The sequence below is a fragment of the Bufo gargarizans genome, chromosome 5 (assembly GCF_014858855.1).
Source record: "Bufo gargarizans isolate SCDJY-AF-19 chromosome 5, ASM1485885v1, whole genome shotgun sequence".
Classification (NCBI taxonomy): domain Eukaryota; kingdom Metazoa; phylum Chordata; class Amphibia; order Anura; family Bufonidae; genus Bufo; species Bufo gargarizans.
In genome coordinates, this window is record NC_058084.1 from 366,452,562 (window position 1) to 366,476,568 (window position 24,007).

General features: G+C 41.7%; 1 protein-coding gene across 3 annotated transcripts in view; it reads left to right on the forward strand.

Moving 5' to 3' along the window:
- RARB (retinoic acid receptor beta) overlaps positions 1-24,007 on the forward strand; it is a 200,822-nt gene that overhangs the window by 83,292 nt on the left and 93,523 nt on the right. For all 3 annotated transcript variants that reach the window (XM_044293066.1, XM_044293065.1, XM_044293067.1), the window contains one exon: positions 8,532-8,673. In XM_044293066.1, coding sequence (XP_044149001.1) covers positions 8,532-8,673 — 142 coding nt within the window. The remainder of the gene's footprint in view (positions 1-8,531; positions 8,674-24,007) is intronic.

The following is a 24,007-nucleotide window of genomic DNA, read 5'->3' on the forward strand; positions in this document are numbered from 1 at the left end:
TATAAATATCATCCTGGTCATACATGCCAACATTTCAAGAAATTTTGCAACCCTGATTTGAAAAAAAAAGGTATATGTTTTAAGGTATATGTTTTCTGTAAAAAAAAATAACCAAGCTCCTTGTGTTGGTGCGTAGCGGTAACAGGAAAAATGGAATGGCAATACATTCTGTAAAGTAGGAAAGGAAGCCCACTGTGGACTATAGGGCTGGTAAATGATGTAGACATTCAGTGCACCGCAGACCACCCTGGGGAGCACACAATGAAAGCAGCAGGCCAATTGGCTTCTACACTAGAAAGAGTTATGAAATGCATTGGATTATATTTTATAATGACTTATAGTACTTATTGCGGTAGAGCTTATTGATACTTACTTTGAAATATTTAGCAGCGCTAAGTACTATTATATTTAGCAGGTGGTTTTACAGTTATCAACAAATGTGTACTTTCCTGGCGAAATACTCTAAATTATGCTCCCCTTACTGCCCATCGGGGACTCCTCCAGCAAATAAACAAACATCAGTACCTTTTCGTGGCTATTTTTCATTGCAAAGAAGCCGTTTTATAGCAAAATTAAGATATCTAGTTCCGTATAGCGGTTGTACTTGCCATTAGCTAATGATGTATTAATATTATTGCCTGCACACGGAAACACATAAAATCCAGCAAAGGTGTCTCCTTCTGTTGTAGTCTTTTGTAATTAAGACAAACACAATTATAGTCTACCAATTGTAAGTAGAGCCTAGTACTAGAAAGCACCGTAAAAATAGTAATAATTGGCTAATGTAAAGTTCGAACAAAGTAATATAAAATATATTTCCTCGTCTTTATTAATATGATTGAGCCTTGAATGTCGTAAAATTCACCCAAATATTAGCCAGGTTTTAGACATATTTATGAAGCAAATGGGCCTAAAAACAATGATCTCCTGCTCCTCGTTCAGTGAGGGAGTGACTTAGCTGGACATGGGCATGGCTTAGCAAAAAGTTTGTGGCCTAAAATGTGATAATGTGTTACCAAATTTTGGCACAAAATTCTGTCAATCAATCGGTGGTGGAAAGTTGGACAATATTGGCCATATTGATTGTTACTCAAGTTTTTCAAAATGATATATAACTAATAAACAGATCCATAGTGTTGTAAAAGACTAGTAACAGTATGACCTGTATTTACATGTGTTTTGTAATGATGCTGGATATATGATTTCAAGGTGACCATGACACAGTGACAGATTATTTTTTGGGTCAAATTCATGCTTAGTTAATAATTTATGTAGCATGTCTATAGCTTAAATAACAGCATAAAATGGAGACCACCAGCCATCAGCTCATGGGATTAACTACCAGCATAGAAGCTTATACATTGAAGGGAGGCCTTTTCCACCAAGGAGTAAGGGGCAAATAAAGGAATTGTACCAAGTATGAACGTTATCCCCTACACAACACTCGGCTATTTCTGGCAGCCACAGAGGGAATGAATAGATTGGAAGCTCAGCCTGCCAATCCATAAAGATGGGATCATGGGATCCCCATTCTCAGGATAAGTGGGGGTCCCAGCAGTCGGACAACCAGTGTGCACAATCTCTCTACCATGGTATTACTTTTTTATTTTTACTAGTGTGTGCCTTCTTCTTTTGCTGTGATATCACTGTGTGCATTGTGATATTTTTGAAGAAAATTGGCCATAAACTGACCATTGTTTAATACCTGATCCTAGGGTGAGAATTCACCACTTTGGCGGTATATCTTCTCTCCCAGTCCTCTGGCATAGCAGCCTTGATTCCGGAACTCATTCAAAGGTTCCTTTTGTCTTTTTTATTGTCTTCAAATAGCCACTATATACAGGTCCTTCTAAAAAAAATTAGCATATTGTGATGAAGTTCATTATTTTCTGTAATGTACTGATAAACATTAGACTTTCATATATTTTAGATTCATTACACACAACTGAAGTAGTTCAAGCCTTTTATTGTTTTAATATTGATGATTTTGGCATACAGCTCATGAAAACCCCAAATTCCTATCTAAAAAAATTAGCATATCATGAAAAGGTTCAGAAACAGCGGCAGAAGCGCCTGACTTGGGCTACAGAGAAGCAGCACTGGACTGTTGCTCAGTGGTCCAAAGTACTTTTTTCGGATGAAAGCAAATTTTGCATGTCATTCGGAAATCAAGGTGCCAGAGTCTGGAGGAAGACTGGGGAGAGGGAAATGCCAAAATACCTGAAGTCCAGTGTCAAGTACCCACAGTCAGTGATGGTCTGGGGTGCCATGTCAGCTGCTGGTGTTGGTCCACTGTGTTTTATCAAGGGCAGGGTCAATGCAGCTAGCTATCAGGAGATTTTGGAGCACTTCATGCTTCCATCTGCTGAAAAGCTTTATGGAGATGAAGATTTCATTTTTCAGCACGACCTGGCACCTGCTCACAGTGCCAAAACCACTGGTAAATGGTTTACTGACCATGGTATTACTGTGCTCAATTGGCCTGCCAACTCTCCTGACCTGAACCCCATAGAGAATCTGTGGGATATTGGGAAGAGAAAGTTGATAGACGCAAGACCCAACACTCTGGATGAGCTTAAGGCCGCTATTGAAGCATCCTGGGCCTCCATAACACCTCAGCAGTGCCACAGGCTGATTGCCTCCATGCCACGCCGCATTGAAGCCTCCTGGGCCTCCTGGGCCTCCATAACACCTCAGCAGTGCCACAGGCTGATGGCCTCCATGCCACGCCGCATTGAAGCAGTCATTTCTGCAAAAGGATTCCCGAACAAGTATTGAGTGCATAACTGAACATAATTATTTGAAGGTTGACTTTTTTTGTATTAAAAACACTTTTCTTTTATTGGTCGGATGAAATATGCAATTTTTTTTTTGCTAGGAATTTTGGGTTTTCATGAGCTGTATGCCAAAATCATCAATATTAAAACAATAAAAGGCTTGAACTACTTCAGTTGTGTGTAATGAATCTAAAATATATGAAAGTCTAATGTTTATCAGTACATTACAGAAAATAATGAACTTTATCACAATATGCAATTTTTTTTAGAAGGACCTGTATATAGTCTATGTTACTGTAGGGGACATCCTCTTTGTCTGGAGGAAAGAAGGTTTGTACACAAACATAGAAGAGGATTCTTTACGGTAAGAGCAGTGAGACTATGGAACTCTCTGCCTGAGGAGGTGGTGATGGGGAGTTCACTAAAAGAGTTCAAGAGGGGCCTGGATGTATTTCTGGAGTGTAATAATATTACAGGTTATAGTTACTAATTTCTGGAGAAGGGCCGTTGATCCAGGGATTACCTGATTGCTTGAATGGAGTCGGGAAAGAATGTTTCCCTCCTAAAATGAGGAAAATTGGCTTCTACCTCGTTTTCTTTTGCCTTCCTCTGGATCAACTTGCAGGATAACAGGCTGAACTGGATGGACAGATCTTTCAGCCTTATAGACTATGTAATAACTGACTGACCGGTGAAGGATATTTGGCAAAAAGATAAGGCTACATTCACACATTCCGTCATGGATCTGCAAAAACAGATCTATTACAATAATACAACCGCATGCATCTGTCATGAATGGATCCGTTTGCATTATCTATAACATAGCCAAGACCGATCCGTCATGAACTCTATTGAAAGTTAATGGGAGACGGATCCGTTTTCTATTGTGCCAGATTGTGTCAGTTTCGTCAAACGGACACCAAAACGCTGCAGGCGGCTTTTTGGTGTCCGCCTCCAGAGCGGAATGGAGACTGATCGGAGGCAAACTGATGCATTCTGAGCGGATCCTTTTCCATTCAGAATGCATTAGTGCAAAACTGATCCATTTTTTTATAGCTTGTGAGAGCCAAAAGCCAAAACGCTAGTGTGAAAGTAGCCTAAAATAAATATGCCTCTGCTGGTGTTTTGAGATATCGGGACCCTTAATATGATGTTTAGCTTGGGGATCTATTTTTTGGTATCATGGACACCACTAGTAGTGATGGACAGAAATGTAGTGATAGAAGATTGTATATGCCTTTGCTCTCGTGTTGTATTGTGAATGTCTATAGCAGGCTGAAATCAGAGGTGGGCACAATTGTTTCTCTATGTGACTCTGCGGAAGGCAGGTTTATGGCAGTCAGAGACGCTGTGATAATTTTGTCAGTAGAAGACCTTTTCAGCTTTAAGCTCTGTGAATAGGAGGCCAGGATAAGCTGTGTGAAGTTGCTAAGTACATGAGCCGATAAGACAGCCAATGTTCTACCTGTGCTCAGAACAAATGAATGACCTTAGTGATCCGATAATAGGCGGCAAGATGAATATGGATTGTGAACAAAGTACAGCAGAAGGCCCCATACACCTCATTGTTTAGAGGACAGTAAATAGTAGGTCAATGTAATCATCTCAGGCTCTAACCTTTGCTCTTCAGCACTAGCCGGTTAATAACTGCCAAGGGTGCTCCCCTAACAAGTATGCTGATCTTCATTTTGAGTTTCATCATATCCACAGCATTCTTGTGCTTTCGATAGACAAATTACACTACTGAGTTAAAGGGGTTGTCTCACTTCAGCAAATGGCTTTTATCCTGTAGATAAAGTTAATACAAGACACTAAGGTACTGTGATTGTCCATGTCCCTTCCTTATGTTGGCTGGATTCATCTTAACATTGCATTATATACTTCCTGTTTCCATGGTTATGACCACCCTGTAATCCACTATAGAAAAAAGAACCACCCTCTTCCTGTGGCCAGGACCAAGGGAATGTGCATAGGCCAGCTTTTCTTTACTATAGAGTACAATCACGACCACTGCTGCTGGATTACAGGGTGGTCGTAACCATTGAAACTAGCAGTGTATAATGTGATTAAAAAATGTATCAAGCCAGCAAAGGATATGGACAATCACAATACATTAGTACCTACCTTCTATTAACTTTTTCTACAGGATAAATGCCATTTGCTGAAGTGACACAAGCCCTTTAACATGACCTTTGCTTTATCATAAAATTATAAGGCTTTGTTCACACGTATTCAGGCTTGTGTAAAGCTTCTGTTGGCGTTCTTGGAAAATGTGACAAAAAGATTAGTGCTGCATGCTCTTTCTTCCCATCATTAAAATTATGGAACTCAGAAAGACCCTATTATAATAAGTCCATGAAGACCACCAGAAGCTGGAATCCATCAGATTGTTGATCGTTCCGTTAGAAACAGTAATGTGAACAGAGCCTAATTTACATTACTAAAGTTGAATTGTAGTAGTAGTATTATAGCAGCGTACAGGAACAGATTGTAAGAATAGCAAAAGGGGCCTTAACCACCTAGAGGCAACCACCTCTTAGTTCCACCAATCTCAAACCAGACAATCCCACTGGGAAGACATACAGTAATAGTAGGAAGAGCTTTCCCTAGTTTAGTGCTCTAATGCACCACTGTCACGGATGGTGTAACAGAAAACAAGAAGTTACAAATAAGGATCCGACTGGCTTGATCCGAAACTAAGGAACAAAAGGGTGACCCCTATTTAAGCCCTGAAACTCTCCCTGTCTTCTCAGCCCATGCAAAGATCTCTATGATAGAAAATTGCATGCCCTCGTGCCTCGACTGTATGACACCTGAACACCCTATAATAGTGAGGGGACACGACCACCGGCTCCCTACACTTAATACGGAGGGAGTCAGGGTCACCTAGGATCAAGCAAACAGGAAAACACAAATCAATGAACAGACTTATCTGTAGAAGGATCAGTTGTAGCATCCAGCATGTACACACTCCAGGAAGTTGTATAAACCGCAAAGTGATGCAGTATGGGAAGGGATTTAAAGGGATGCAATCAGTGCAACTACATGACAGCTGAGAGAGGCTAACGAGATGACAAAACGAAAGCAAAACAAAAGAACCTCAAGCAGGAGGTTCTGAAGAACGTCTGTCAGAGCTTCTCAGCTGTCTGGTGGTGACAACCACTTGTCTGCAATGATACTTGGAATGAATCCTGTAGCCAAACATTCATGTTGTTGCCATAGGAAGAGGAAATAAACAGCTGTACTACTTTAGCCATCCTCATACATATTTTTTAGGTATCTGTCAACAGTACTCCAGTTTATGGCCACACATGGTATGACTAGTGCATGACCATCTTAACATAGCGAAATATGGTATGACTAGTGTATCACCGTCTTAACTTAGCCACACATGGTAATACTAGTGTATGACCATCTTAACCTAGCCACACATGGTAGCAATAGTATATGACCATCTTAACCTAGCCACACATGGTATGACTAGTGTATGACCATCTTAACATAAACACGCATAGTATGAGGAGTGTATGGCCATCATAACTTGGCCACACATGGTATGAATATTACATGACCATCTTTAGTGTATAGCCTTCTTAATCTAGCCACACATGGTATGACTAGTGTGTGACCATCTTAACCTAGCCCCACATGGTATGAATATTGTATGACCATCTTAACCTAGCCCCACATGGTATGAATATTGTATGACCATCTTAACCTAGCCACACATGGTATGAGGACTGTATGGCCATCGTAACTTGGCCACACATGGTATGAATATTACATGACCATCTTAAACTAGCCACACGTGGTATGACTAATGCAATGATGGCTAACCTCCGGCCCTCTAGCTGTGATGAAACTACAACTTCCAGCATGCTCCATTCATTTTTATGGTGTTCTGAGAACAGCCAAGTAAGGGTGCATCTTGGGAGTTGTAGTTTTATCACAGCTGAAGTGCCGGAGGTTCGCCATCACAGGTCTAGTATATGGCCATCTAAACTTAAACACACATGGTATGAGGAGTGTATTGCCATCGTAACTTAGCCACATATGGTATGACTAGTGTATGACCATATTAACTTAAAAACACATGGTATGAGGAGTGTATAGCTATCTTAAGTTAAAAACACACATGGTATGACTAGTATATGACCACACATGGTATGACGAGTGTTTGGCCATTGTAACTTAGTCACAAATTACATGATACTGTTCCTTTGCCCAGCTACCTCCACCAAGCTTGATCCATTACTGGTAATGCATGTGTTCATGAATGTTCCTATTCTCCGCACAGTATTTCACTTGTTAGAGCTGCAGTTTGTGTTCCAGAGCTGCTCTTCCTACTGTAACACTGGGGCTTCAACTTGTAACATTAGTAAGCAGTTCTGAGCTTATCAATCCTTGTTTTATGGTCACGTAATCACTTAAGGCTGTAGTACACTGTATAACAGATTATGTGTCCAATATCTGTCCAACCAGACCAATAGTTGGTGTGTATAACAAACAATCTGTGTGTAATTGGCCATCTGACCAATGATTGGTCAGAAAATCTGTCAGATAATCTGTTGGTGTAATACAGCCCCTACCTGCACACAGGGTTGCATGAACACGTCCAGGGGCGGACTGGGAACTTAAAGTGGCCTTGAAAGAAAAAAATATATAAAAGTGGCCCCATGTTGTGGGCAGCTCCAAATTAACAGAAGGAGGGGCAACACAAGTAAATGGGGTCAACAATGCCATAGTGCCAGATACCATCCCAGCAGAACCAAATAGCACAGTGTAACACAATATACTGCCCCAAAAGCTGTCTGTCTGTGGTGGCCAATAATAGCTGCCATCTTCTGTCCTCCTCCTGTTGTCTATGGATCAGGGGGCTTAGAAAGTGAGATGCGGACCACAGCAGTTGAATTCAGGAGGTGGTACATAAGTACCTGATTCTCACAGCGTTAATTACCACTGAGAGCTCATTATGTATCTGGCCAGCAGCAGAGAGGAGGATTTGGGTGGCTGCCTGGGGCATCCGCCCACCGGGAAATTTCCCTGTAAGGTCTTTGGCCAGTCTGCCCCTGAACACGTCTATACAGGGGAATGCATGGGGAATAATAAGGAATCATCCTGTAGGGCCCCTTAGCAAAGTAAGGATTGTGGTAACAATTCACCACGACCCATGTAAATCTAGAAACCATTCTAGAACTGGGTTCCATTTCCTCCCATCAATGAACTCCATTCAATTCCCTATGCCCCTTTAACATACTACATTGCCTATATGGGAGCACAAGGCTACCACTCATCAGATGTATTCTCTTCTCTCTAGCTGTCTTTTTGACGTGGTGTATTCTTAAGGTTAATTAAGTATATAGCCCTTTTTTTTTTTGCATATCACCCCTTGACAGGTAATAGGATAACATAATATAGGCTTCTAAATGTACTCCTAGTAAATAACTAGTTAAACTCTTGATGAACCTTTGTTCGTCTGGCCGTAAAGAGCTATCATATAGTCTCTAACAGACAGCAAGTCCTCCAGTATCAGTTTCTTAACTCCACTTCATAATCTGGTCTATATACTTTGACACACAAGAAGTGTCCTACTCCAACCAGCAAGGAAAATGATACAAAGCCTTTAATTTTTGATACGCTTTTGAAGAGTCACATTATCCAACATTTTCCATTTAATGGCTTTTAATTACCTTAATAGGACAATCTGTGGTGTGACCAATGCACATTTATTCTCCTCTGCCTTTCTCACTACAGGGCTTCTTCAGGCGGAGTATTCAGAAGAACATGGTTTACACTTGTCACAGGGAAAAGAACTGTGTTATCAATAAAGTGACACGGAATCGCTGCCAGTACTGCAGACTACAGAGGTGCTTTGAAGTGGGAATGTCCAAAGAATGTAAGTTGAGTAAATAATTTCCACTTAAAATACAACCTACGTATTATATAGTCGTGGTTCTGACTAGTTCTCATCATCACTTTGCCGGAATTTGATAAAGGCTATGAACAATTTTTTTATGATTGCATTTTGGGCTTAAAATAAATTTTTTCACTTAGTCTTTAATTTCAAAGTTTTTGTCCTATAAGGTTAAATTCAGCCTGTCTGCAAAGTCCAGTCAGGTTGCATCAAACTAATCAGAATTTAGCTATAATAAGTGTTTCTGAGCTGTCAGCTGTCAGGAGCTGTAAGGGCTTCATATGTAGCCATCAGAACAGCAGCATGAAGGGACTGAAAAACCTGAAAGTAGGACAAAAACTAAAAATTTTTAATAAAGACAATTGAAGAAAAATAATTTTAGCCTAAGGCTATTTTATCTGTAAAGAATAATTCAAGGCAACTGGACTTACTGTCGATTTGTACCAATCGACTTCCTTATCCAAAACACGTACTTGACTGTCTTCATCTAAAAGAAACAGGTCACACCTTTGAAGACAGTCAAGTACGTGTTTTGGATAAGGAGGCCGATTGGTACAAACGAGGTGTGAAGGAGGCCATCTACGTAAAAATGGAGAAGCCAAGCTTGAATAGAGGCGGGGGGGGGGGGGGGGTTAGAAACCTATTGTCTGTCACATACAATGCTGTCTTGACACCTTTTTCTGGGAAGTCTTTATCACCTACTGACTCCAATTAGGATAATGGAATCAACACCTTTGACCCCATGCTGGAGTGGATATAATGACCTCTGACCCAATGCTGGGTATAATTACCAGATGTTGATTCAGTTACATATTTATTCCCAGAGAATTCTTGTACAGTCACTCAGAATTGAAAAAGCTCGTTGGAAGAACGAGTGAAACGTTTTCAAGAAATCTACAGTAAGTCCAGTTGCCTTGATTTATTCTTTACAGATATACAATGACCTGGATAAATGAGAACCTTCACAGACCTAAGGCTATTTTCACACTAGAGGCATGGACCTCCGGCAGGCTGTTCCGTCGGGTGAACAGCCTGTCTGATCTGTCCTGCCGCTAGTGACCGTGTGCCCCCAGACTGCTGCTCTGTCCCCATTTACTATAATGGTGGCAGTGACTGAGGCACGGCAGCACACGGCGAGAAGCGGCTGGAAAAAAACTACGACATATCTGTAATTTTTTCAGGCAGCCTCTCGCCAGAACTCCGCACCGCCCCCATTATAGTCAATGGGGACGGAGCGGCAGTCTGGGGGCACACGATTACTAGTGGCAGGACGGATCCGACAGGCTGTTCACCCGAAGGAACGCTAGTGTGAAAGTAGCCTAAAATAGGCAAAATGTGATCATAATAGATTGCCCCCGAAGGCGTTCATAGCCTATAAAAGTGCCAAGTATGTCGCCTGATGGTCCGCACCCAACCAGAAAGCAACATTTACAGAAAACAGAACATTCACAGGTCATACTATTATACTGTAATGTTTATAAGTGTCTTTATGTCTATATATAATGTTTATAGATAATGCATCTCTATGAGGAAATCACATTTTATGCCAACGACGAAAAGCTGCTCGGCATTTCATGCCAGCAAAAGAATGAAGTAAGGATGGTTCTTATGAAAATAGATGTATGTGAAGAGATGCATATTTTGACAGTTCCTCCTTGTAAGATTGGTCCTTTGGCAAAATACAGATGACAAAGTGTCCCTCAAGCGTTCAGCTGTAATTTGGGAGGAAATCTGGCAGTAAGTGTTCCATATCTCTGTAGTTTCACCACAGGGGAAATTAAGCATTCTAGAACAGGTTGTCCAGAGAAAGAAATACTCTTATAACTGCTCGCCACTCTGACCAGTAGTTGCGGTTCCTGATACCCTATTACCCCAACAGGGTACATGACAGTGCTTTTTCTAGACATTCCCTTTAAAGCTATCAAATGACCTGTCCTTTGCATACTTTACATGCTTTACAATCTCTTTAACCTTTTTATCAGATAATTTTTACCTACCAGAATACCCCTTTAAAAATCTACTTTGTATCTGCTATCCAAAGGATAGGGGATAATTATCAGATGGGACCCCCACCGATACTGGGAACAGAGGCCCCGTACCACCTGCAGACCCCCTGCTGCTCTACTGAAATGACCGGAGTGGCCGGTCGCACATGTACAAGTCCACTCCATTAATTTCTATGGGAGTTCCGGAGATAGTCGAGTACAGCATTCCGCTATCTCCGGAGCTCCAATAGAAATGAATGGAGCGGTTGCACACATGTGCGACCGGCCGCTCCAGTTATTTCAAGGGAGCAGAAGGGGGTACGGACCCCCACAGATCTGATAGTTATAGATAACTTTTACCTACCGGAATACCAATTTAAATCATTTTCACCTTCTATGATTCTAAATGTGGTGGAGAAGATGTTGACTCAGCCTCCATCACAAAACCGTAGAGCCCATTGCGTGTAAATATCTTCATACCATGCCTTTTAGGACTGTATGGTTCATTAACCTTTATTAAAGAAGGCCCGTCACCTCTCTTTACATGTCTGTTTTAGCAGCTATACAATAACAGTTTTGGGACATTTTTTCCTATAAGACGGGGGAAGCTGGCGACCCATTGTACATTTCTTTCCATGACCATCTCTTTTTTTCATTTCAGAATGATAATAATATACAGGCCCAGATTTACAAAAGTGTCTGTGCCAAAAATTTGTCTAAATTAGCGCAAGTAGACACAATCAGGGTCATTTATTAAGACTGTGGTTTTAGACAGTGGTCTTAATAAGCCCCTGTGCTGGCATTGGATCCGCCGAAGCTATACGCATGCGCCAGCCTTTACATAAATTCAGCGTATCCAGCGCCAGTCTGCATGTAAGACAGCTTCCTAGCTGGCTTACATTTAGATAGTTTTTTACGTCTAAAACAGGTGTAGAAAATTATGAATGAGACGGGCTTACTGGCCCGTCTTCCTTTCCCACCCACGTCATGCCCACTTTTTTAGACCTGGCGTGAGTTGGAAAAAGTTGGAGATTGCGGTGCAAATAACATTTGCACCACAATCTGTGCCAGAAATATGCCTAATATAGGTATATTTTTGGATAGTAAATGAACCCAATGTTTGCTGAAATTGACGCATCTAGGGCTTCTACACTTTTTTTCCGACATGCTCCACAAGTGGTGGGACTTCACTGGGAAGTGATAGGGCTTCATGGGAAAGGGGGCAGAGCCTATGAAGCGTAATTTTGTACTAAATTGTGACATGAAACTGGTGTACAATCAGTCTCAAAGTAAGCCAACCAATAGTTGATATAGAGACAGAGAAAAGTGTCTATCCCACACCAGATTTATCCTCCAGCCTGTGATAAATCTGGTGAAGGTCTAGACAGCCTTTCTACGTTTTCACCATCTGTAGGGTTAGTAAATCTGGGCCATACCTCTGTGTAATTTTGGAGCCTATAACTTACAGTGCTGCCCATAATTATTCATACCCCTGACAAATTTTGACTTAAAGTTACTTATATTCAACAAGCAAGTAATTTATTAACGGGAAATGACATATGTGTCTCCCAAAACATAATAAGACGATGTACAAGAGGCATTATTGTGGGGGGGGGGAAAAACATTTCTCAACTTTTATTTATTTTTGAGAAAAACGTGTCCAGTCCAAAATTATTCATACCCTTCTCAATAATCAATAGAAAAGCCTTTATTGGTTATTACAGCAATCAAGCGCTTCCTATAATTCCAGACCAGCTTTTTACATATTCTCCACAGGTATTTTTGCCCATTCATCTTTAGCAATGAGCTCCAAATCTTTCAGGTTGGAGGGTCTTCTTGCCATCACCCTGATCTTTAGCTCCCTCCACAGATTCCCAATTGGATTCAAGTCTGGACTCTGGCTGGGCCACTCCAAAACATTAATGTTGTTGTCTGCTAACCATTTCTTCACCACTTTTGCTGTGTGTTTTGGGTCAATGTCATGCTGAAATGTCCACTGGTGCCCAAGGCTAAGTTTCTCTGCAGACTGCCTGATGTCGTTGAGAATCCTCGTGTATTGCTCTTTTTTCATGGTGCCGTTTACTGTCATTAGGTTCCCTGGTCCATTGGCTGAAAAACACCCCCAAAGCATTAGGTTCCCACCAACATGTTTGACAGTGGGGATGGTGTTCTTTGGGTTGGAGGCTTCTCCTTTTTTTACGCCAAATGAAGGAAACATCATTGTGACCAAACAATTGAATTTTTGTTTCATCTGACCATAACACAGAAGACCAGAAGTCTTCTTCTTTGTCCAGATGAGCTTTTGCAAAGGCCAAGCAAGCTTTTGTGTGCCTGGTCTGCATCCGTGGAACCCAGCAGTGTGCAGCGTCCTTTGGATTGTCTGCCTTGAGACATTGCCACCAGCAGAGGCCAGATTTACCAGGATGGCCTTGGTAGTGATCATTGGATTCTTTTTCACCTCTCTAACTATCCTCCTGTCACTTTTGGCTTCCGACCACGTCCTCTGAGATTTTCCACAGTGCAGAACATCTTGTATTTTTTGCTTAAATGTAAATAAAAGCTGAGAAATGTTTTTTTTCCACAATAATGCCTCTTGTACATAGTATTATTATCTTTTGGGAGACACATATGTCATCTCCCGTCAAAAAATTACTTGCTGGTTGAATAAAAGTAACTTTATGTCAAAATTTGCCTGGGGTATGAATAATTATGGGCAGCACTGTATTCATTCCACCCTGGTTCGAGCAGCTAGAATCTGCTTTCAGGTTCCTTTAAGAGACCTAAGGAGCTGTGGCTTCCTTCCAGGAGTAATGAATGAGAGACACATTCCGCGGCTAGACTAGACTTATTTACATTTTCCTTATAAGAGATTAAAATGTAAAATTGCAATGTCTGTGTCGCAGCGGATCATTTGTGCAGAGGAACTTTTTGTGATGGAGTACTCCTGATTAAATATTCCTTACAGGCTTGGATTTTTCAATTCCGATAATGTATATGTACACCAGTCGGGCAATCACAGAATTTTAATTATTTTGCCAGTCAAAGAAGGACCAAGTTAGAAGCTGAAAAAAAGGGCTATTTCTGTTCAAAGGATTACAGTGAATACCAAATCCCCTTGGTAACTCATTCAATTAACATGTTGCACCATTTTACTTAAACAACTGCTGTGCTTAATTCATTTTAATGTGTTTTAGCCCTCAGTCACTTGGAGCTCTCTAAAGACGGAGGTGGGAAAATACTTGTTGGATGGGTTGTGTGGATGTGAATTTAGTCTACAAAGCTGTGATTAAAAGTTTGCGCTTTTGGTCTTAAAAGTAACACTTTGATTGCTTTCTTGGGGGTTAATTAAAGTTTGAATGTACTATGTAGACCCTCCAACATGACCTACTTCAGTACTTTGTGCTCCTAAACTTCTTTGCAGCAGATAGTTTGGTTACGGGAGGGTAGCTATAGAGGGTATAGAGTTAGCAATCACATCCACCCCTGGTGCATTAAGGAGGCCCAAAGGTACCTCTGAATGGCACATGCAAATTTTGCTTTGAGGCCCCAAAGTTTCAACACAAGCCCCTGCTTGGTTAATAAACTGAGAAGTATCATTTATTAATAATTCACTCAGATGACAGTGCATTGATTCACAAGTCCTAATGGTATCACCTGTCTGGTTCTTGCATGGATGTGCTTCAACCATGGGTTTGATTCCCGAGGCTACATGGGTATAATAAGAAATGCTATCGTCAGATTTGTTCTAAGTTCTTAAAGGGGTGTCCGAGACTAATATTGATGACCTAACCCTCAAGGTAGGTCATCAATATCAGATCAGTGGTGGTCCGACACCCCTTGTTTACCTGTTTGCTGTTGACATCTCAGTGGTGAACAGTGTAATTACAAGTTGTCACATTCACTTCAATGGATGGCTTCTTGTAATTACACCTGCTCGCTGCTGCGATGTCCTGAGGATAGGTCATCAGTATTAAAGTTCCGGAAAACCTCTTCAACATATATATGCTACACAAGATAGTAAAGGAAATAACTAAATTTATGGGGTTTATCATTATTATTTTTTTAGTCTGGCTATACTAGCTCCTCCGCTCACTGATATAATCCATTTATGTCTAAGGACTGATTCATACAACCGTGCTTGGTCCAGGAAACATGGTCGCATTTCCCGGACCGACCATGGCTCCCCTGACTCGAACTGACTGCATCATAGGCATTTATGATACAGTCAGTTCTTATCTGATCGTGGGTCTATTTTGCTGTACTCGCGATGATGGCCGCATCTCCCGGACTGACCGCAGCTCTCCTGGCCAGAACTGATTGCATCATAGAGATTTATAATACAGTTCCTCTCTGATCATGGGTCTATTGTACAGTACTCACATGATGATGTCCGTATCTCCTGGACTGGCCGCGGCTTCCTTGACGCAAAATGATTGCATCATAGTAATTTATGATAGTCAGTTCTTGTCTAATTGCGGGTCCCTTGTACTTTACCTACACGATTATGTGAGCACAGTACCATAGACTGACGTCAGATAGGAAATGACTGTATCATAAATCAGTACGATGCAGTCATTTCGGCTCAGGGGAACCGCAGTCAGTCCAGGAGATGTGGCCAGCACACGGCCTGTGTTTCTCGGACGGAGCTTGTTCGTATGAATCAGCCCTAATATTCACATGCTACTGATAACAGAAACTGTAAAAGAGTCTCCTCGCATTTTACAGGCTGCACATCAACGCAACGGCTTATGTAGGAGATTCAGTATATTCTACATATGTATAGGAACGGACAGCAGTGTCTGATTAGTGGTTGGACCACCACCAATTAGGCTACATTCACACGTCAGTATTTTTCTATATCCCGAATTTCGGTCCGTTTTTTGCGGATCCGTTGTTCCTGAAAATGTTTCCGTATGTCATCTGTATGTCATCCGCAAAAAAACAGAAACATGTATAAATTTCACAAAGCAAATAAAGTTGTTTGGATTTCTTTGAAAAAAAAAAAAAAAGTGAATAAGTGATTTCTGTGGGCAGGATATTTAATTTCCAGGAACGGATTCCGCATAAAACGGATGACATACGTAATGACATCCGAATGTCTTCCGTTTTTTGCGGATCCATTGACTTTGTATCGTACCAGGATCCGATTTTTGCGGAAAAGAATAGGACATGTTTTATATTTTTTCGGACATGCGGAACGGAAACGGACTTCACACATTGTGCTGTCCGATTTGTTACAGGACCCATTGAAAATTAATGGGTCCAGATCTGGTCCAGATCTGTTCCGCAAAAAACTGAACAGATCAGGAAAGAAAAAACGGACGTGTGAATGGACCCTTAGATTGTGTTTTTATATTCTATTAATAAGTCATCACTGTATGTGATGGGAAAAGCCCTTCAATGAAATATGTAGATCGGGGTGTGAAGTATTATTTTATTTTCAAAGTTTTTTATTGTGGAAATATTAAAGAACAAAAACAGCAGTACATCGGTACAATTTTTTTATATTGGCATACATCTTGAGTTAACGACAACAGATGAAGTGGTCATTCTAGTCTTGGGACCGGATGTAAGGTATTTTGATACACAGTTCTTGATACATTTGTCCTCAGCGTGAATCAAGTTTTTAAAATTTTGTTCATACAATGCAGTTTACACTCAACAGTTTTCTGCCATTTTATTGCATTTCTTTCATTGCCTTTAGGTTCCTAAAACTGCTTCTTTGTATAAAAAAAAAAAATAAAACAAGATAAAAATTTCAATATTTGGTTACATCAGGAAGTGGAGCAGCCTCCTGCAATTTGTTGAAATCTAGAAAAGTCACACCTGCTTGGTCTTGTATTTGCTGAAAATTCTGTGGTACGAAAAACAATTGTTTGTAAAGTGGTCGTATCAAAGGGTCTTTTTACACAGCCTGATGTAGGGAGATAACTAGTGCCGATCAGTGATATAACTAGTCAATCAGTGCTCATTAATAGGGCCTTTACATAGACTGATGGAAACAGTGTGATGAAAGAACGATCCTAAGTATGTTCATGCGCCCCCAAATAGTTTGCACATTAATAATGTCTGTAAAGCGATACAGAATATGTGCCATATTTTATAAAAATAAAATAAATTGTCAGCAGTACGTCCCCTCATTACACGGGGTAATGTACTGTCGACAAAGGATTATGTCTGCAGATGCATCAAAGATCAGTTCAGCTGACAAGCAAGCTTTTGCCTGTTTATCAGCTGATCGGTGGGTTGTTTAGATGAGTCGATGATCAGCTGAACAAATGTTTAGTTGTCCATCAAAACTTTAAGGCCCGATTCACACAGAGCATTGTCTTGCTGCTCTGTTGGTAAATAGGAATTTATGGACTTTCCATTGACATATTGCAGATTTTTAGCATCTACGAAGCCAAATGCAAGTTACTTAATATCAGCTTGAAGTTTAGTTTATGTTTTTCATTATATTTTTGCTTGTCTTTTTTATTATTTTTTATATTGAGCGCATACTTGCATTCCTCATCTGCTTAATGTGTGTTGTAAAATCATAGATATGAAAAGTAATTTAGATTTTAAAATTGAAAAATGTTCCTTCTCCCCCTCTGCATCCCAAAGTATGTCTGAAAATGATTTGTAATTCTGATATTTTACATGAAAATAAAATGTTAAATCCTCTTTGGAGCTATTCTAAAACATATGCCCATTTTCAGCTCCACTTTACAGTTACATGTACAAAATGAATTTGCATAAAACTGATGCAGAGCTGCATTCACAATTACGTAGGCTTCAGAACTAAAATCTACCAGCATCCTTACTGGCTCAGTATCTGCATGGAGCCCTGGTGATTTGCCTTCTGGGGAGTATGGTCTTTGCTTCAGGCAATTTTCAGTGGCATGCAAAAGTTTGGGCACCCCTGGTCAAAATTACTGTTTCTGTGAACAGTTAAGCAAGTTGAAGTTAAAGGGGTTATTCAATCCCTATAATGACCCCAAAATGCTCTAGAGCATACTTACCGGTTCCCCGACACCCATGTCCCTCTGGATCCCTGCAGGTGACACTAGGGAGGCTGGTCACCATTGGCTGCTCTCCCCATCGCTGGATGTTTTGATCTGCACAACAGGGAGAAGCAGTGGTGGCTGTTTAGGGATCCTGAGGGATGCGGGTGCCGGGGAGCAGGTAAGTATGCTCTAGAGGAGGGCCCTGGGCATTCTGGGGGTCATAATAGTGCCGTACATTATATAGTGGCTGTGCTTGTTATCCCCCTCAGCCTCATTCACTTGAATGGGGCTGTGCTGCTCCTAGGCCATCTAATACATGAATGTGTCGTCACTAGCCTGGGAAAGGCAAAGAGAAAGCCGTGGGGCTACTGCGAGCACCGCTGCCTTTTCAAATAGTAGATCGGCGAGTGTCTCAGGTGTGGGACTCCAACCAATCAGATGCTGAGGGCCTATCCTGAGAATAGGACATCAGTATGAAAATCTCAGAAAGTCCCTTTAAAGATGAACTACACTTTTCAGTATTTTAAGCATAATCAGTGTATTATTTTTGTTTTATACAATTTTTCAGTACCTTGCAAAAGTAGGAGATTTGAGTACCTTCCAAAAGTAGGAGATTTGAGCGCTTAGATAACTGACTGATGTCTCTGACCTTATATAGCTCATTAGAGTTAAGGTTTGTTCATTATCATTGTTAGGAAAGGCCAGGTGTTTTAAATTCCAAAGCTTTATAAATACCCAGACTCCTCTAACCTTGTCCCAAAAAACAGCAGCCATGGGTTTTCCTAAGCAGCTGCCTAACACTCTGAAAATGAAAATGGTTGAGGCCCACAAAGCAGAAGGTTAAAAGAAGATAGAAAAGCATTTTCAGGTTGCCATTTCCTCAGTTTGAAATGTAATTAAGAATTGACACTAACAGTGGAGATCAAGAGACGGTCTGGAAGACCAAGAAAGATTTCAGAGACAGCTGCTCATAGATTTGCTAGAAAGGCAAATCAGAACCACCACTTTACTGGAAAAGACCTTCAGGAAGACTCTGGAGTTGTGGTACATTATTCTACTGTTCAGCTACACCCGCACAGATATGGATTTCATGGAAGAATCATCAGAAGAAATCCTCTCCTGCATTCTCACCACAAAATTCAGCACCAGAAGTTTGCAAAAGAACATCTAAACACGCCTGATGCATTTTGGAAACAATTCCTGAGGACAAATGAGGTTAAAACATAACTGTTTGGCCACAAGGTATGTTTGGAGTAAAACAGAATTTCATGAAAAGAACATCTCTCCAACTATTAAGCATGGAGGTGGATCAATCGTGATTTAGGGTTGTGTTGCAGCCAATGTCACAGGAAACATTTGGCGGATAGAGGGAAGAATGGATTAAATGAAATTCCAGCAAGTTCTGGAAGCAAATATAACACCAACTGTAATAAAGCTGATCCTAAACACACCTCAAAATCCACAATAGACTATCTCAAAAGGAGCAAGCTGAAGTTTTTACCATGGCATAGACATGACACCATTGGGCCCAACAGATGCCAAAAAATGGCAGCTTTATTTGGACATTGTATAGCACTGTAGTAGACTCATTCATGTATGGAGATGGTGTTTGGTCACAGTATGCTGGTATTATTTGAGTGCTGTATAGACTGTTTGCTTAGGTATCGTGTTGCACCTCTATATAGTGTGACACAGTGAGGGGAATGGTCTGGGAAAACAGGTATTTCCCTCCCAGTGTGTGCTGCTGGGCTGATTTGCAGCCAGGTGGGGTCAAATACAGGACTGGAATTTAATTGTCGGTCCGTGTTTTTGACAGCACCTGGTTGTCCTTAAATAGGCAGCTAGGCTCAGCAGTAGGATCTCTGTGTTTGGATCTGAGGCTTGGTGCCAGATTGGAGGGCTGAGACCCATGGGCCTAGGAAACAGGCCCCCTAAAGCCTGCCGTAGACTGCTGGAGGCAGAACTGACATCAAGGTGACTTGTCTTATATGAACTTTCCAATTTGTGTGAAGTAACACCAAGATGTACTTTCCATTGTGTGTGAAATAAACACCAAGACTTCAAAGTAACGCATTGTTTGTGCATTTGCCTCAAGTGTGAATAAAACACTGAAGTTTTGCATTAAGAACTTGTCTTTTGCCTCTGTACTGCGTCTGCTTACCCTATCTACCAGAGTGAAACCCCACAATAGGTACAGGTACTGTATACATGTTGGCAGGTGGAGGTGGCACTGTATGCCACTGTGATTTAGGCAGCTGTATGAAATTTTTGATTGGCCAACATATGATACTATTTGGGCACAATGTTTTATGGAGCCTATATTGTTTGGCATGGTTGTCTGTACACTGTATGACGGTACACCATTTGGGGGTGAGAAGCCAACCTAATACAGTGCACAGTGCAACATCCAAAGTAAGGCTTGCCCTGGTGCAACATCCAAAGTAAGGCTTGCCCTGATTTCGCATCTCCTTAACTTAATCTTTTAAATTGTTGCAAGGTGATTCTTTGTAATTTTATAAATTGTCATCCAATATAAGGAGAGGCGTCCTCAGCTGTAGTCACCAGGAGTGGACTTAAAGTGGCCATGGAAAAGAAACTAAAAGTGGCCCCCATGATGTAGGTGGGTCCTGACAGAAGATGGGGCAACACAAGTAGATGGGGCCAATACATATTGGCAGGGTCAGTAATACTATCGTGCAGCACAGAATACCATCCCACAGAACCAATTACCATAGTGCAGCACAAAATACATCCCCACAAGCTGTCCCTCTGTGGTGGCCGTCAATAGCTGCCATGTTCTGTCCTCCAATTATCTCTAATATGAATATGGAACAGGGGGCATGGGAGGTGAGATATGGGCGATAGCACCTAGCCAGCCCTAACTTCTGCATGCTGCCTGGAATCCCTTTAATAATGACCCATAGGAGTATGGCCAGTGGCAGTGAGGAGGGCTTGGGTGGCCCTATAGTCTTTGGCCATCCGGGAAAATTTCCCTGTGGGGTCTATAACCACTCTACCCACCGGTAGTGACCTTTGACAACTCCCTCCATTATTCACATAGACTCATTCAGATTTGAGTGCATGGTTTAGTATAAGAAAAGGTTATAAGAGCAAGAATTACCCTTTGTCCTTTTTCTTGATGATGGAGCCATTATCCGCTGGCTTCATTAGAACACATACATTTGGAAATGTTTTACTCCATTGAGTGTTTAAAGTAGACCTCCTAACATGTCTTAGTAAGTGCTTACATTCCCCATGAAATAACAATGCTAGAGCGTCTTTTCTCAGAACTCTGCCTTGTGCTGTTCCTCTCTTATTCCCTCCTACAAATTTATAAATAAACTGTTAACCGTGGTTTACCAGTCTGAGGTGTGTTTCCACGCACCCCAACATTGTCCAAAATCGGTACCGGTATCAGACGGCATTAGAACACACCTTTGACAAGGCAATTGTTAACAATCCCTCATCAATTTATTTATACATGTCGAAGAGGAATAACAGAGGAATGGCTTAAAGGGGTTCTACAGTTTGTTTTAATTGATGATATATCCTGTGGATAGATCATCAGCATCTGATCAGCGGGGGTCCGACACCTGGGACACCCGCCGATCAGCTGTTTGAGAAGGCAGAGGTGCCCCAGCAGCGCCGCGGCCTTTTTACTGTTTACCGCTGGCCCGGTGACGTCACGACTAGTATCAACTTGCCTGGGCGGGGCTAAGCTCCATTCAAGTGAACGGAGCTTAGCCACGCCCAGGCCAGTAATACTAGTCGTGACGTCACTGGGCCAGTGGTAAACGGTGAGAAGGCCGCAGGGCTGCTGGAGCGCCGCTGCCTTCTCAAACAGCTGATCGGTGAGGGTCCCGGGTGTCAGACCCCCGCCGATCAGATGCTGATGATCAGTTAAAACAAAGCGCAGAACCCCTTTAATGTAAAAAAAGGATGCTTCAGAATTGTTATTTCATGGGAATACAAGTATTTTCTAAAGCAGACCGGAGAGTGGATTCTTCGCATTTATATGCATATACATGAGGCTATGCTACATTTTACATATTTTCAAATGACTTAAACCATACCTTCCGATTTCATTACATAATTAAAAACAGACAAGAAAGAAAGAATTATGGAAACGGAGAAGATATGCCCAGGGCAGTGTGCTAAAGGTGTCTGGAGATAGGAAATTCCATTGAAGTGCACCTTCAATATGGACAATGGACAGTGATTGTAAGTGGAGCGGCATCATGGCAGATGTGGTCCACTCTTGCTTCCTCCGCACGGCTACTTAACGGTACATAGTGCGGTTTTACCTTCTTTCATGCAAAACGGTTCTCCCTCGCTGGCTTTGAAAGTCTTTCAGGGGAAAGCAAGATTGAATGATATTATTCATAATTTGCTCTATGTTCTGTAAAGATGGTTATATAATAACTGTAATTGCATCAAGTCACCTAATGAGCGTTTCTTCCACTACCACGTATGACAGATTAATAGCCCATGAATTCATTTTCTGCTTGTTGTGCCTCACAAAAGTATTTCGCCAAGCAATTAATAAACCGGTAAAAAAAATAATACTGTTGTTTTCTTTATTAATATGATGTTATCTCCGCACAGAGAAGCATCTCACCAGCGCCTTTTATCTTCTTCTTCTTCCAAGAATTCCTTTCGAATTTGCACATTCATTAACCTCGTTCATTTGGTGTCCATTTTCTCTATTTTGGGAAATATATTTCACACAAAATATTGACTTACCTTAGGGCCTGTATTGTGCCAGTGGCATTTTGGAGCGGACGCCCACACCGAAATTTCCCCAGCGGCTGGTTGGTTTCTGCCTCCCATTCATTTCAATGGAAGGCAGTTCATGAGATTGCAGAGCAGGGGGTTAAAAGCCATGATTGCGCCGAGAAAGTTCACCCCGTAAGGTACATCAAGCAAGCAGTTCATGTCATTTCTGGTGGCTATGTTTATCAGCTCGTTCTGATTTCTCATTGTACCAGAAGATCCGCACCCTGACTCTCTGAAGCCTACAGTGTTTGGTGTGCTGGCCGGAAGTCAATCTCTCTGTGCAACCCTATGAGACTCACATTAAAGGGGTTGTCTCATCTCAGACAATAGGGGCATATTGCTAGGATATGCTCCCATTATCTGATAGGTGCGGGTCACCCCTGGAACCAGCACCTATATCGAGAACAGAGCCCCTAGCAATATGCCCCCATTGTCTGTGATGAGACAACCCCTTTAAGCGTACCGTAGGTATGTATAGAGGCACTGACTTCCAGTCCACACTGCTGGTGAAGGACTTGGATAGTCAGAGTACATGGTGCATCGGGAAACCAGAAGAGAGGTCATAAATCGGTAACAAAATTAACCCTGTAGTTATTTATCTGATGTACAGAACATAACAAACTGGGCATATAATCAAAAAAAAATTGGAGTGCTTCCCTAGGTTGGGGCTACATTGTTTGAGAGTGGCACACTTATGTAAGTGAACGAAGGTGTGTTGATACTCGCGAGCTACCATGACACAATATTGGCACAAAATCCAAGCCGTCATGTTGCAGTCGAGACAACTTGCAGGTCTCAGGGTGACCCCATTTGCTTATATTAGTTGCAGTCACTTGGGATGTAGATAGAACTACACAGCGATCTTTGGCCTTCTGATGTGTGTCATCGCCAAAGATGCCATGTTGCCCCAGCCTTAATGGGGTTGTCCTGCTTTACATAGCTTTTTCAGGTTCCCCCATTTTGTAGATTTCCAAAAGGTTCACGTGCACCACTTAAGCTAGTCACTGGCCACAGCAGTGTTGTGCCCCCCACACGTCACATGACCCACCAGTGATGTGCTGCTTAGGAACACGTCTGCACTGAGACCAGTGCTTGACTTCAGCAGTGCACATGAACCCATCAGAACGATTACAGACCGTGGACCGGAAGCATCACTGAGCAGCATGGGAACTGAGTGGCTGGGAGCGGATATGTGGATTAGGTGGAGCACATTCAGCGGCATAACAAAAAAATAAAAACCTAAGTATGGCACTTGGTTGTACATGATACTTATAGTGCACAAAGCAGGTAACTAGTAGCCTGTTTACAAGGATCTTATCCTCTTATAAAGTTGTTAGATGAGTGCTAGACTGAGGGGGCTGCTGGAGCCCTCTTCATGGCAACTGGTCAGATACATAATGATCTGATGGTCTCAGAATTAATGCTAGGAGCATCAGATACTAATGTACCTAGGCAGCAGCTGCAGGTGCCCTCCTGACTCCAAGTGTATCACCGTCCTCAGTATGGTGATAGGGCAGTATTTTCTGGTGCACTATGGTATTTGGTTCTGATGGGGCAGTATTTTCT